The 16,526-nt window shown below is 41.6% G+C and overlaps 1 protein-coding gene across 13 annotated transcripts in view; it reads left to right on the top strand.

The window, feature by feature from the left end:
- Positions 1 to 16,526, top strand: part of ZNF407 (zinc finger protein 407) — a 427,984-nt gene that overhangs the window by 298,245 nt on the left and 113,213 nt on the right. Inside the window, exon 9 of one of the 13 annotated variants that reach the window (XM_047696576.1) lies at positions 8,826 to 8,941. The exons of the other annotated variants lie outside the window; for them this stretch is intronic. Coding sequence (XP_047552532.1) covers positions 8,826 to 8,926 — 101 coding nt within the window. The 3' untranslated portion in view covers positions 8,927 to 8,941. Of the gene's footprint in view, positions 1 to 8,825; positions 8,942 to 16,526 lie in introns of those variants that run through there. 13 annotated transcript variants of the gene reach the window in all.

The following is a 16,526-nucleotide window of genomic DNA, read 5'->3' as shown; positions in this document are numbered from 1 at the left end:
CAGGCGTCTGCGTCCTTCGGGGTGCCCCGTCCTTTTAGGACCATCTCTTTACTTTCTAGTACCGCAGTGCACTCCAGGCTCCTCTGGTGGCTTGCCTGCCTTGATCCTGAAATCTTCGTCTTCTTTAAGCAGCTTTGGTTTCTTTCATTGGAGAAGGGTGTTTAGAAACCAAGATCCTCACGCTGTGTATACTCAGTGCTTCTGTGTACTCTCGGCTTGTGGGCTTTCTCAGCAGGCAGAAGGAGGAAATGGATGTGTGCATGCTGGCCCCTGAATTCGCATAAATCCAGTTTTACTGATCTAAAACATAAATTATCTTAGACCTAAATATGATAACTTAAACTATAACACCTGTACAAGAATACATATGAACAAATCTTTGTGGCCTTCGATTAGGCAATAGTTTTTTGGATATGACACCAAAGCACAGGCAATAAAAGAAAAAATAAATTGGACTTCATCAAAATTAAAAACTTTGGTGCCTCAAATGACACCATCAAGAGGATAAAAGGAAAACCTACAAAAATGGGGAAAAAAATTCTGCGGATCTATCTGATAAGGGACTTCCATCTAGAATATATAAAGAACCCTTGGACTTAGCCATATCAAGGCAAAAAACCTAATTTAAAAACAGGCAAAGGATCTGAATATCCATTTTTCCAAAGAAGATACATAAATGGCCAGTAATCACATGAAAAGATGTTCAACATCATTGTCAGGGAAATGTGAATCAGCACCACAAGTACATAGGACATCTAGGTTGTTTACCCTCTTGGCAATTAAGTAAATAGAGCTGCTGTTAACATTCACATATAGGTTTCTTTGTGGCTGTGAGGTTTCATCGATCTTGGGTGAATTCCTGGAAATGAGATGCCTGGACAATGTAGTATGTGTATATTTAACCTGTAGAGGCAGCTGTGAAGCTGTTTGCCAGCACCTCTACGTCTGACCTTTCTGCCGCCGTGTGTGATTTTCTGGTCGCTCTACACCCTCACAAGCACTTAGGATTGTCGGGTTTTCTAGGTCATTCTGATAGAAGTTTAGTGGTAGTTAGTGGTTTTAATTTGTATTTGATCACTACTGATGTTGATTGTCAGTGCTTGTTTGCCATCTGTATATTTTCTTTGATGAAGTGTCTTTTGAAATAGTTTGCCCCTTTTCTCATTGGGTTACTGAGTTCTAGGAATTTTTAATGTGTTTTCAATACAAGGCCTTTATCAGATAGATGATTTTCAAATATTTTCCTTCATGCTGTGACTTGGCCTTTTTTTCCTCTTAACGCTTTCACAGAAAAAACTTTTTTTTGTTTTAAAAGATTGTATTTATTTACTTGACAGAGCACAAGTAGGTGGAGCTGCAGGTGGCTGGGGCAGGGGAAGCAGGCTCCCCGCTGAGCAGAGAGCCCTACGTGGGGTTCAGTCCCAGGATCCTGAGATCGTGACCTGAGCTAAAGGCAGAGGCTTAACCTTGACTGAGCCCCCTAGGTGTCCCAGAGAAAACATTTTAATGCACTAGCTCCTGCCCCCATATCCGTAGTTTTGCTTTCCACGGTTCCAGTCAGCCGAGGCCCGCTGTGATGTGTCGGCAGATGGCCCTCCTTCTGATGCCTCGTCGGAAGGTCCTTCATAGCCTAGCACTGCTTCGTGAAGCCTACGTCACTCACCTGCGCACATTTTATCATCTCACATCATCTTAAGGAGAGAAGGGGGAGTACAGTACAATGAGGTATTTTGAAAGAGAGAGAAATCACATTCACGTGACTTATTACAGTATATTGTTATAATTGTTCACTTTTATTATTAGTGGATGTTAATCTCTTTCTGTGCCCAATTTATAAATTAAACTGAAACATAGGTAGGTAGGTAGGTATGGCAATACAGTGGTTTTAGGCATCCGCTAGGGTTCTGGGAACATGTGTCTTGTACGTAAGAGAGGACTACGGTATTCATGAAGTTCAGTTTATTGACGGTTTTCCTTATGGTTTGTACTTTTCGTGTGGTATCTAAAAACTGTGTGCATAACACAAGTTACAAAGATTAAGTCCTGTATTTTCTTCTGGAAGCTTTATGTTTTTGCATTTATTTTACATATATTTATATCCATGATCTATTTCGAGTCAAATTTTGGATAACATGAGGTACAAGTTGAGGGTTTTGTTTTGGTTTGGTATATTTTTACATGTAAGCATCTTTTTTTTTTTTTTTCATTTTTGAGCAACATTTGTTGAAAACCTTAGGCCTTTTGCTTTTGTTGAAAATCATTTGACAGTACTTCTTTGAATCCATTTCTTTCCTCTCTACCACCATAGCAGTTTCTAAAATTAAGCATGCGTGGATCATTTTGTTTGTTTCAAGTTTTTATTTGAGTTCTGTTTAGTTAACGTATAGTATAGTATTGGTTTCAGGTGTAGAATTTAGTGTTTTATCCCTACATACAACACCCAGTGCTCATCACAAGTGCCTCCTTAATGCCCATCCCCCATCTAGCCCCACCCACCCACCACCTCCCTTCCATACCCCATAGCTTGTCCTCTGCGGTTCAGAGTCTGTTTTATGGTTCACATGTCTCTCCCCTACCATGTTCACCTGCTTTGTTTCTTAAATTCCACGTACAAGTGAAATCGTACGGTATTTGTGTTTCTCTGACTGACTTATTTCTCTTAGCATAATATACTCTAGCTTCTTCCATGTCATTGCAAATAGCAGGATTTTGTTCTTTGTGATGGCCGAGTAATGTTCCCGTGTGTGTGTGTGTGTGTGTGTGTGTGTGTCCCCTACACCATCTTTATCCATTCATCAGTGGACATTTGGGCCCTTCCCACAGTGTGGCTGTTGTTCATAATGCTGCTGTAAACATCGGGCTGCATGTATCCTTTTGAATCAGTGTTTTTGTGCCCTTTGGGTAAATACCTAGTTATGCAATTGCTGAGTTGTGGGGTAGTTCTATTTTTAATTTTTGAGGAACCTCCATACCATTTTCCAGAGTGGCTGCACCAGTTTGCATTCCCACCAACAGGGCAGGAGGTCTCCCCTTTCTCTGCATTCTTGTCAACGTTTGTTGTTTCCTGTGTTAATTTTAGCCATTCTGACAGGTGTAAGGTGATATCACATTGTAGTTTTGATTTGCGTTTCCCTGATAATGAGTGATGTTGAGCATCTTTTCATATGTCTGTTGGCCATCTGTATGTCTTCTTTGGAAAAATTCATCTTTTCTGCCCATTTCTTAACTAGATAATTTGTTCTTTGGAGTGTTGAGTTTGATAAATTCTTTATACATTTTAGATAATAACCCTTTATCAGAGATGTCATTTGCAAATATCTATTCCCATTAAAAGCTTGCATTTTAGTTTTGTTGATTGTTTCCTTTGCTCTGCGGAAGCTCTTTATCTTGATGAAGTCCCAGTAGTTCATTTTTGCTTTTGTTTCCCTTGCCTCTGGATTCGTATCTAGTAAAAGGTTCCTATGGCCAATGCCAAAGAGGGTGCATCAATTCTATTTACAGTTGCACCCAAACCCTTAAGATACCTAGGAATAAACCTAATCAAAAAGGTAAAAGATCTATACTCTGGAAACTATATAGCCCTTATGAAAGAAATTAAAGATGACAAAGCGAATGGAAAAACATTCCATGCTCATGGATGGGAAGAACAGATATTATTAAAATGTCTATACTTCCCAAAGTAATATACACATGTAATGCAATCCTTATCAAAATACCACCAGCATTTTTCACAGAGCTGGAACAAACAATCCCAAAATTTATATGGAACCACACAAGGCCCTAAATAGCCAAAGGCATCTTGAAAAAGAAAAGAAAAGCTGAAGGTGTTGCAATTCCGGACTTCAAGTCATATTACAAAGCTGTCGTGATCAAGACAGTATGGTACTGGCACCAAACAGACACATAGATCACTGGAACAGGATGAGGAAATCAGAAATGGGCCCACAGCTATATGGAAAATTTAAGAGCAGGATAGACTATCTAATGGGAAAAAAAGACAGTCTCTTCAACAGTGTTGGAAAAAATGGACAGCTCCATGCAAAAGAACGAAGCTGGAACCACTTTCTTACCCCATAGAAAAAGATAAATTCAAAATGGATGAAAGACCTAAATGTGAACAAGGAAACCATCAAAAATCCTAGAGGAGTTCACTATCTTTTTCTTATTAGCTAAGAAGTCACTTTAATAATTTACTTCTAATATCTCACACCCATTAGAATAGTTACTATCAAAAAAATAAAATAGTGTTGGCAAGGGTGTAGAGAATTTGAAACCTTTGTGCATTGTTGGGAATTTAAGATACTATAGCTGCTATGGAAACAGTATAGTGGTTCCTCAAAAAATTAGAAGTAAAACTACCAAATGATCCAGCATTCCCGCTTCTGAGTGTATGTACAAAAGAAATAACAGATCACGCTCATAGCAATATTATTTACCATAGCCAAAAGAAACAACCCAAGTGCCCATCAACAAATGAATGGATAAGGAAAATATATATAATCTGTAAATTATATTATGTAATTATCAGTATAACTATATATCATTATAAATTGCATTATATATAATAAGTGTATAATTATATAATATATACATCGGAATATTATTCAGCCTTAAAAAGGAAATTCCGGGGCGCCTGGGTGGCTCAGTCATTAAGCATCTGCCTGCTGCTCAGGCTGTGATCCCAGAATCCTGGGATCGAGCCCTACATTGGGCTCTCTGCTCGGCGAAAAGCCTGCTTCTCCCTCTCCCACTCCCCCTGCTTGTGTTCCCTCTCTCTCTGTGTCTATCTCTGTCAAATAAATAAGTAAAGTCTTTAAAAAAAAAAAAGAGAGAAGAATAAATGAAACAAGATGGGATTGGGAGGGAGACAAACCATAAGTGACTCTTAATTTCACAAAACAAACTGAGGGTTGCTGGGGGGAGGGGGAAGGGAGGGGGGGGGTGGGGTTATGGACACTGAGGAGGGTATGTGCTATGGTGAGTACTGTGAAGTGTGTAAACCTGGCAATTCACAGACCTGTACCCCTGGGGATAAAAATACATTATATGTTTATAAAAAATAATAAATAAATGAATAAATAAAAATTAAAAAAAAAAAGGAAATTCCAGCACATGCCACAACCTAGATGAACCTTGAAGATATTATGCTGAGTGAAATAAGGCAGACAAAAGAGAAAAATACTGTATGATTCCACATATATGAATATGAGGTCCCTCAGGTAGTTAGATTCATAGGAACAGGAAATAGAATGGTGGCTGCCAGAGGCTGGGGAGAGGGGACATGAGGAGCTGTTGAGTAAGTCCACTTTGACTTTTGCAAGATGACAAAGTCTGGAGCGTGATTATCCAACGGTGATTATACTTAACATCACTGAACTGTACACTTTAAGGTGGTTAAGATGGTAAATTTTACTTTATGTGTATTTTACCACAGATAAAAACTTTTTAAATTAAAAGTACAAAAAATTATACTTATTTCTTTTCTATTTCCTGCATGGACGCATAGCAGAAGATATTAAATAGGCATCTCTGTTGGTGTGGGGTGATTAGGGAAGGGAGTTGATTGGGATGGGAAAATGAAAATGGGGAAGTTAATACAGAAATTATACTAATTGGCTTGAGACTCTAAAATTAAATAGACCAAAAAGATGTCATATGACACATGTTAATCAGCATCTGAAATATATAAATCAATTGAGTAATTTTGCAAAGTTAATTTATTCAGGAAAAATATGAAGAACCAAGCTGTTTCAGCTTATACAGACATGCTTACACTTTATTTTTCCTTTTTTTTTTTTTCTATTTCTAAGATTAAAAACACTTAAATACATTCTTTTAATAGATGGAAATCTATCACAGTAAAGTAGTCCCTTAAATCACCTAATAGCTTTTATTGCAGCAGAACATAGCGTGGGCCCCAACTGGATAAAAATCATACTTTTGATGGCTGGTCTCGATACTTCTTAAAAAGCTCCACTCAGACAGGTTCACTCTTGTCACCGCTATTAGTACCATTTGGTGAGTAGCTTGTCAGTGTGATTGGCACAGAGTCATTCTTTCATCTTATGAAAAATCATAATTTTAATGCACGCTTAAAATAAAAACCTCATGTGAGTGACTTCCTGTTTATAAAGGAAAAGGCAAGACTCCTTTGCAATTAGTATAGATTCTTCACGTTGTGTGGAATGTAAAATGTGGTCATCTTTTTTTGGGAGAACTCCTTTTGCAGAACTGCCTTTCAGGATTTCCCGCACGCTTGTTGTCCGGCTCATGAAGTTAGCATGGACTGTAGTATCGGTTCCTTTCCAGATGTCGGCCAGGGGCAGACCTGGATTCTGTCGGCTCTACACCGAATCTGCGCCTCACACTAATGAAGTAGATCCTTGAATCTTGGAGTAAGGTTTATGTCATTAAGTCTCTTTTAGTGATAAATGTCTTGCAGTATTAAATAAGTTAATATTTGTGAAGTACTTAAAATAGTGCCTGGCATATATTAAGTGCTCTATAAGTATTTAATTAATAAAATATTGAACTGAAATTACTCTATGTCTTCTGGGTTCTTCTAAATTGTGCCAGTAGGTGCTGCTCTTGAGTGACAAGAGTGGATATTCCAGGTTATATTTTATGTTAGTAGGTGGCCTGGATTGATGGCATGACTTGCATATTCATGTTTATATACCTTGGTCTCATGATTAGAAACAAGACTGTTTCTAATAAATAGACTGTTTACTCTCCTGACTCTCTTAATATAAAATGAGAGTCATGAAAATGTCCAGACAGTTGTCTTGAAATTTCAGAATACTATTTGGTAAATACTACAACTAGTTTCACCCAAGTTTTTATTTTTTTAAAAAGGTACTCGCGACCTTTCTCACTTATCAGGCAGTTAAGTGTCGTATTTTAACCCTCTTTACATTGGCAACTGAATAGTTACTGAATCTCTTGACACTTCCTGGACTATCGGGTGCACACTGAGCTGTGGCACCCCTGCGTGTTTTACAGATAACCCAGTGCTAGGATTCAGCTTTGTTAGATGAGCCCTGATACTCCGCCAGAGCAGACTTCCCATTTACAAGGACCAGAGAGGAGGGGTGCCAGATGTGGTGTCATTGTAATGTTTGTTACTGTCCTGTAGGCGCCCTTTCTGTGGACGCCGGCGCCACGGACCGGGTTCGCCCGAGGACGGAAAGGCAGTAGAACTGCTGTAAGCGGAGTTAGTGTATTCGGAGCGGATAGACTGCGGTTGTGGGCAGGCAAGTGCAGAGCATTTGGTTTGTAAGAACTGGGGAGGGAGGAGCGCCTGGGTGGCTCAGCGGGTTAAAGCCTCTGCCTTCTGCTTGTCATGATCTCAGGGTGCTGGGATAGAGCCCCGCATCGGGCTCTCTGCTCGGCGGGGAGCCTGCTTCCTCCTCTCTCTCTGCCGGCCTCTCTGCCTGCTTGTGATCTCTCTGTCTGTCAAATAAATAAATAAAATCTTTAGGGGGAAAAAAAAAAAAAGAACTGGGGAGGGAGTGGTGAGAAGGGAGGCAGGCCAGAGGCCTAGCAGGTAGAAGTGGCCGTAGGGTCCACAAAGGGGTTGTGAGGAGATTTAGCTGAAAGGTGGATTGCAAATAACGTGCAGTAAAATGCTGAAGAACCAAGAGAAAAACAGGCTGGCCCTTTAAATGTAGCTGAATAACACTTTGGGTTTCTTTTGTTTTACTCTAATGTTATTCTAATACATCATCTTTGTCCATATTTCTGGCCTTTTCCCCTGTACATAACTAGGAAAATTTTCCCATGATGTATGCTTTTAGGTCATGAATCTTTACCAGTCAAAGAAGTAATTTTGGTTTTAGATATGATTCTGTTATAGTACTTAATATATTTTCTTTTTTACCCCAGTTTCTCTGTGTCTAAGAAATTGTGTTAGACATTTTTAAGATGTTTTATGTTTAGTTTGAACATAGCAAATTTTTAATGTCTTTTCCACATTGAAAAAGACATTTCAAATCCAGGGTTGTGTATTTTTTTGATTTATGGCACAATCAATTTAGGTATGTTCGTCTTCTAGGCATTAAGATGTCTAGATATTCACCTATTACATTAATTTATATGTAATCATTTTTGCTCAGCAACACGAAAAACAATAGTTTATTATAATAATACAGATAAGATTGAATGTGCTTGGCCTAAAGGTTTTGAGTTAGACCCCAAGTATCACCTGCTTGTGTGTGCGGGCGTTTGATCTGTGTGTGTATTTGCTCAGGGTCCGGCTTTCTCCGGACTCTCCTCAGTGCCCCTCTGTGTTAGCCCTGTGCTTCCACGCCGTGACAGACGTGACCATCCTCTCTACCCACTATTTCTGTCTCCTGAGCAAATAGGCGTGCCTGTAAGATTTCCTCAAGTGTGTCACTCTTTCCCTCTCTGGCTAAGCCAGCCATAGGTCTTGTCTCTGATATGAATCCTTATGTGCAGTACCAAACTGTGGACTCCTAGAGAGCTGTGATACGCTGTTTGCAGTTACAGGATGTCATCCCATAGAATCCAATCAGCAAGGCACCCACCAGTTTCAGAACTGACGTGGTCTAACCCTTCCCTAAGAGCTCCAAACTGTTCCTGAAAAGCATTTTCACTGTCTCTGGTGATGGCCTCTGGGTCCTGTCACTGAAAAGTTAAATCAGTCATTTCTAAACCTTTTTTGTGGGGGCAGGTTTTGTAAACTTTGTTGAGTGCATGAGATTTACATTCTTCTGCTTCTTAGTATGTTGTAAAACACTTTTTTAAAGTCCTGAAGTGATTGGAAACTGATTTTGTTTGAGAATTGGTTACTATTTTGTGTTCAGACCTAGCAGATCACCAGCAAACAAATACGGAACGCTGTCCACCCACGATGAGCCCAGCGCCCTGTGCTGTATGCACCAGAGACGTCAGAGGAGAGGAGTGAGCAGCCCAGACTTGGCCCTTGCCTTAAGAGGGATTATTGATTGAGTGGAGAATAGACATTAATTGAACAACCACACAAATAAACACCCAGTCGCTACCTAAGGCCTACAGAGATAAGGTCCAAGATGCTTTGGGAAGGCATCCGGGGAAGTGATCTGTGTAGGGCAGAAGAGTAAGGGATTGTTGATAGAGATTAGACCTTTTCTAACTGTGGGAGTTGAATAAAACCTTTAAAGTGGTCCTAGTGGAATCAATCTGGTTTTATGGATGAAAATTCACTTTCAACCCAGAAATTTTTCATGTGTCTGCTGTGTCTCACAAACACCACATGTTGGATTTTCTTGGCAAAATGCCACTTTCTGATACACCAGCCAGATAAGGAGTTAACTTGAAGACCAAATCATGAAGATTAAGTTTTAAAACTTTAAGAATATAGTTGGACTTGAGTCAGTCCTTAAAATTTCACAGGTGTTTACCTGCTCTCACATGAAGACCACAGGAAGAAGTGGAGTTCATGAGCACTCCGCCTGCTGGCCTGCACACATTATGCTCCACAGTATCCATAGCTCACACATCCTGTCGTTCTCCGCGTACACTTGCGGTCCGAGCTTCTGCGTGCTTCATGAGGGTATTTTAATTAAATCATTTTAATTAAATCCATTCCGGTGGTTTTTATCCATTCCAGTACTTTCACCACTTCCTTATGAATGGGCCACATAAAATTCAGAATTCTTAACCTTTCTCCTTTGTCTCCTTTTAAAACCATTAGCTTAGGGCACATTCATCTCTTGTGTCCATGCAGTGATCAGTCTTTCCAACATGTCTTTGCACAGACATGGTGATTTCATCCCAAGCATCATGTTTTCAGCACCAGCATGGTATTTCTGTGGAGAATATTTTGGACCGCAGTGCTAATCTAACTGATTTTTATCATATGCTCATTAAAAATCTAAAATTTGTCTTTATCAGCTGCCTTGGTGGATTTCTAGGTAGTATTTATTGGAGTGGCTTTTCCACCTATTTCTTGACTCTGACTGTGATATTAACCTTTTATAATTAAGATGCTCTGTCTCTTTGACACATAGTGTGTCTTTTAGTTCTTCTTAATCTTTTTTTTTAACCTCCAATCTTTTTTTTTTTTAATTTTATACATTTACTCATGTACCACTTCGTTGGTACCTTTCAAATGCTAAATGCTGTCCCATTTATCCTTAGTAACCATGCTGAATTTTTCTGTCCTTTTTAATATTTAGGTTTTATTGGATGAATGTAGATTGCACCTTCTCTAACTATGTCTTAAATAATTGCCACTTAAGGGAATTAAGAACTACAAGGGAAGGAAAATGCTGACCCATAGACTAAGCAGAGGGAGAAAACGTTCCCACTGGGTCTAATTTCCTAAGAAGGACCATCAGGATAGTGGCGAGGGCCTGAAATTATGGTCTGAATGACCTCTAGAAAATGATCAGTCCACAAAGGAACTTGCCTGTGTTTGTACCAAGCAGAGTAGGGATAGGTGGTAGTCACCCCACTGAAGAAAGTCAGCTAGCTCCCTTGTCCTTGGCTGGGTTATAAAAGCACAGGGAGGGAAAAGAATCAGTTAGACCCCAGAGACAGAATTGACATTGCAGAGTAGGATGTGATCGAGGTTGTGAGTATAAGCTGGTGTAGGGATGGATAGCTTTGACCCAGGAGAGGGGGCTAATAACGTATCTTAAATTCTAAACTTGCATTTTTGATCCTGTATCCTCTATTATTTTAGGACATAAATTCTATTTGTAATACATCGACATTTATCTAAACATACATACCTAAAACACCCACTAGACTTCTCACACTCCATGCTTCTCTCATGTTATTTGTCGTTCTCTAACTCTGGACTCTTGAGAGTGAATCTCCTGAAGCAAATGAGGATTGAAATGCAAGAAAACCAGCCTTCCTGATGGGGCCTTCCTCTACCAATAGCATCACACTGGTGCTTCCTCATTGGAAACAAAGTCTAAAGTAACAAGTAGAGTTTTTGCATACAGTGTTCGTTAGGTGTTCGTTAGCTTGATAATAATCTGACCAGAAGACCAATGAAGAACTATTATAAACAACTAATTGTGTTTTCAAATCTTTTATTTGTCAACCCCAGACACTTAGTAATTGAAGTGTGAAGGAGAAAGACCTAAAGAAGGAGATTCAAATAATTAAGAAGAAAGGTATTATATCTTTGTTTCTAAAAATATTCATATGAATTGAATTTTTATTTTAAATTCTTACATAGTCAAACGATGATGGAGACAAACCTCATAATATTTGTATGACCTCACAGTTACAGAAGACCTAAAAGACAGAACCAAAAAGGGAAAAAGAGTAAACAAAGCTTCACAATCAATTATGAGAAAATATTTGCAACATGTAAGACAGAGCCAGGCTTAATATAATTAGTATTCCCACAAAAGGTCACTATTCCTAATTTACTGAAACCTCTTCAAATGGATTTTTTTTTGGGGGGGGGGAGACAAATCTAGGGGCACCTGAATGGCTCAGTCGGTTAAGCGTCTGACTCATGATTTTGGCTCAGGTCATGATCTCAGGGTCCTAGGATGGAGCCCCATGTAGGGCTCCAGCCGAGCGTGGAACTGGCTTAAGATGGTCTCTCCAGCTGCCTCTGCCCCTCTCCCCACACTCTCCCTATCACACTCACACACATACACACACACACACACACACACAAAAGACAAATCTGAATAAACATTTTAAAATGCAGATTACCTGTAAGTATGGACAAAGGTATTTAACCTCACTGATTGTCAGTACTTCACAACATTAAGATGCCAGTTTTAAACCGTTGGCAGAAACCTAAAAGGTTGAAAATGACCCATGAAGTTAGAAATCTTATACATTACTAATGGGAGAGTGACTTGCTAAATAAAACTCTGTTGTTGGATTTTAAAGCGCACACACTGTTGATCTCAGAAATTCTACAAAAGCATCATTCTTAGGGAATAAATGTACTGGTATATGAGGATGCTTTGTTGTAAGTTGTCGTCATGGCTGGGAGCTGTTGGTGCCCATCAGGAGGAGACTACGGTGGACAGACACGCAGCAGTTACAGATGAGCTGCATGTATGTCCGCACCTGCGATGCGTGATTACACGCCAAAAGCAATTGCACAGGAAGGGGCCTGCTGCGACTCTTTCTTTCTTCAAGAAGGAGAAGGCACCCACCCCACATGTGTGTTTGTCTGAGCTTGAAGAAACACGTAGAATGACAAAAGCGAACTCTTGATACCGGCCATCTCCGTGGGTCCGTTGAGATGATGAATGGACCCTGAGCAATTTTTTTACATAGCTCTGCATTGCAATGGTTTGTTTCCATCACAAACATATGTTATTTCTGTAATTTAAAAGCATCTGAGAAGATACTAAAGTGGTATGCTGAAAGCGTCCCCCGTTTCATTTTGTAACATATGTACTTGCTTAGAAAAAAATGGTGGGCCTAACAGTGCAAGCTTTTCAGTATTTCTTACAACATGTTGCTTTTTAACATGAGAAGGGAAGGCAGTGAATGCCGTTAACAGTTAACACTATTTTAAAGACCTCAGTTATCGGAATTAAGGAAATAGAACCCTCTTCTCCAGTTCTGTCAAGATCGCCAGCATGGGATGGTGAAAAAACAAACACAAAAGCAGTTCCCTGATACCGGGATCGGCTGCGCTCAAGTCCGCTCCCGCCCTCCCCGCGGAGCGCTTGTGAGACTTACCACCTCTGTCACCTTGAGGCGTTGCTTGTTGTGTGCGGAACGAGTTAGAAACCTCTCTGATCATGGCGGTCAGAGAATTAGCTTCTTAGATTACAGCCAGTCTCTTCGCGGTGGTCCTTGAACAGTACCTCCTTGAAGTCACCCACAAAAGCTCCACCGGGATTCGGAACATGCAGGGGAACGTGCAGGCAGGGCGCTATGGACAGACCACGCGTGCCCCGTCCGCACGGGGCTCGGCGGGGAGAAAGGCACCAGGTCACTGTCCGTCACAGATAGGACTTGCTGCCACAGAGGGGACATCTGCCGAAGGGAGAACTCTTATGACACAGTATGTCAGGGGAGTCAGGGTTTGGGGGTGGTGGTGTTTGACAGACCTACTTAGGGAACAGACCTTCCCTGAAGGCCGTGGGCAGCCCAGGCCAGCAGGGTCCCGGCAAGCTGGGCTGAGGAACGAGGCTCCAGGGGCGACCCAGGACATTGGGAGAAGCCAGAATTTGAAGAGGTGGAGAGAGTTTTGAACCGAGGGAAACAGAAAGCCAGGAAGGTGACAGTGCAGTGACGTGGCAGGCTCGGTATCATTCACGAGCGCCCTGCCCCGTATGCAGTTTGACTTTCCCACCATCTGTCCCGTCAAAACCCTGGCACGCTGAGTCCTGCTTGGGAGACCGTTGTGAGAAAAATGAAGTTGCTTCTTACCAAGTGTCTGCTGCGCACGGCTCGCTTGGTGGCTTGTGCCCTCGGCCTCTGGATCCTTCAGGTCACCTCCAGCCCACTGACCGCAGACCAAGTGACACCGCCCCATCTTACTGGGGGAAAGGTGACGAGGGGGGGAGCACACACTTCGGGAATGGACATTTTCCTTTGTTGTTTATTTCTTAATTGAGTTCCTTGAGCCATGTGTGTAAAGTGTACATTTCTTTCAAAACATTTACACAGAAGTCCCATTCCTTAGCTGAGGGTGACGGATCCGGAAGGCACGGAAGGACGCCAGCTGAGCTCCTGCAGCGGAGACGGGCACCAGAGCCGGGCCACCGGCTTCCAGTGCCTTCTGAGCCGCCGCTCCTCTGGAAACTGCCAGAGACGACACAGTTTCTTCCCATGACTTTTCATCGAACTTTCGCCCTGATTTTGTGACGCACCTCATAATTGCAGAAGACATCTGCTAATCCCTAAATGATTGCTTATCTAAATCCCGAATTTTCCTGACCACGTGTTTGAAGACCTCTCGTGTGTCTGTAGCTGGTGTGTTCTGGGGCCCGAGGCCACACTCCCCAATGCCCTGCGGTGGCCCAGAGCTGTCACTCACGCACGTCCGCTCACCATTTGAGTCCTGGGGCTCGCTGGTGGAGCACATGTGCTCCGTGGGGACCTCTAACCGTGACTCGGGAGTTTTCGGTAGGTTTTCTCAAAAATGACCCATTGATTGGAAGGTTAGGATGGTGTTCCAGGCACAGAAGGAAAACCAAAAGCAAATACACGGATCCTCTCAGACACACATGGTGCACTGTGAGGGGATGGTAGGCAAACACTTGAATTCGTCAAGGACAAGAAGGGTTGTAATAAATCAGAATAGACCAGAGTTGCCCAGAGTGGCATTAAATAGGTTATGCAGGTAAACCATCCCTTCATTAAGGATAGATGAACTTCCTGGGGGTTTTCCCTTCATTTGTGTCCCATTACACGAATCTGTGCTTGATGTTACCGGCGTAGAGCCACGTATCAAAGATGCTGTTGGATGAGAGAATGCAGGGCCTTAAAGCTGAACTCTACGAAGAAAGGAAGAATTTCCCCAGCGATGGTGATGGTGTTGTTTACTGATGATTATTTTGTTCCTTCATGTAGAAAGTCAACAAAGCTATTCTCGGGCTGGAATTATTTCCCTTCTCGTATACGAATTTCTTCATATTCTCAATGACTGCTGCAAGATGGCAGGATGGTGTTAGAATAAAATCTGTCAGCCTAGAAATAATTATCTCCATTTCCGGATATGGATACTCCGTGGGGTTGGTGCACACTGAGGCTATAAGCTATTATGGATAGAAACTACAGAGAAAAAGGAGATTGTGATTTTTATGTCTGCCTCAACCCCTTTTGCACACATCTTTCCCGCAAAAGGGAAAGTGGTCTTTTCTTTTTCTTTTTTTTTTTTTTTTTTTGAGTCTGGAAAATGTACTGTAGCCTCATGGATGCTTGTTACATAGAAAAATTAAGATCATCACAGTTGTCTCTAGGAGCTTGTGTTAATCTTGGGTGATCTCTCAGGATGTTATATTTTTCCGTTTGTTTTTCATCTTCGCTGAAGTTTCGGTGACGAACATGGGGGACAAGGCTGAGAAGTGTCCCTGTCCCTGGCTGAGTTGTGGGATCAGGGATCCAGACGGCAAGCACAGTTGTCGTGATGCTAATCAGACTTGACTTAGAATAGATAAGACTTTCCTTGACTGGTTTGTGAAAATCTTTTTAGCCTTTCTAACCTTAAGCTTAAAAAAGAAAGAAGAAGAAGTTGGCCATTTTGGAACAGGTTTTTCATGAGGCACTTGGTGTCCGGGCCTGAAGCATGTTCTTGGGGGCCACTGCCAGCCCCACAGTGATTCTGGGCCACGCGTTTGCCCCGGCTGTGAGCCGAGTGCCCTGTGGACCTGCCGTGCCCGCCCTGCATCATGGGAGGAGCTCTTGCCATCAGGGTCAGGTGTGATGGCCGAATACTAGAGACTTCCTGATGAATCTGGGTTATTTGAGTGTTTTTCTGCTGCCTTCTGACATCATCTAAGAACCAAACTGTCTTGGAGGAACGAATGCCTAGTAGATCCTATGGTAAGATCTATTATTAATTTGTTTTAAAGATTTTCCTCTTTCTACCCCCAAAGCAGTCACTTTGAAAATCATCAGGCTTTAACAGTTACTATTTATTACAAAAAAAATGAATTCATTAGAATTATTTCCACCAAAAAAGCCATTTTAAAATTTACAACCTAAGATTTATAACTAGTATGTTGTTATTTTCATAAGAATTCTGATTTTTCTTTAGCTGATTTATCTAGAGATTAAAAATATAGATGTCACTGAAAGAGTGGTAAGTGTAAAATCATTTTCCTCCACGGCTAACTTTTAGATTTTATGTTAATAGAGCTTTTAGCACATCGAAGTTCTCTTACCCACAGCTGTTGCCTTCTGTATGGAGCATTCATTTTCCATCTGATGACTGAGCTGTTTGTCTGAGGGGCTGCCCTATTGAAATTCCACAGTATTTTTTAAGGGAACTGGGCCATGAAAACCTTTATGTCTGTTCTCCATCAAGGCCTCGGCCTGGATATACTGATGAGTGAGATTGCAAATAATGTTACACTTTGCTGTTTAAATGACTGAATTCGACAGCTTCGTTCTGCATTCACCTCCTGTGTTATCAATACATTGGACTGTCCAGCGAGATTGAGCTACAGCTACAAAGCTAAACGTCAGATCTTGGGAGGACCAGAGCATGCACCATGGAGTACCTAGGACACAGTCCTTGGTGTGGGCATTGGCGGCTCCCAGCTGGCAGTCTGTTCGCTTGTTGGGCACCGCACGTTAAGGCCAGCACCCGTGTTGTATGAAGGAGGGCCATGCAGGTGGCCTGGAATCAGAGTGGGAAGGCCACTACTGAAGTGACCCCGAGGACAGTCCCATGGCATAAAGCGACATTCTGGTTTTACTGAGCAGTTGTGCCCTTTATTGCAAACCTTTGCTAGACGATACCAGGTATTGTCTGTAGCTCATCTGGAAGAACGTGGATGGCCAACAGAAGTAAGACGGGATGTCGTAATGGGATAAACACTTTCCCACTTCTTAGCGTGACACCTCAAGTCTGAAAG

The sequence above is a fragment of the Lutra lutra genome, chromosome 12 (genome assembly GCF_902655055.1).
Source record: "Lutra lutra chromosome 12, mLutLut1.2, whole genome shotgun sequence".
Lineage (NCBI taxonomy): Eukaryota > Metazoa > Chordata > Mammalia > Carnivora > Mustelidae > Lutra > Lutra lutra.
The sequence above is the reverse complement of the archived record's forward strand: the minus strand, read 5'-3'. Positions and strand labels throughout refer to the sequence as shown.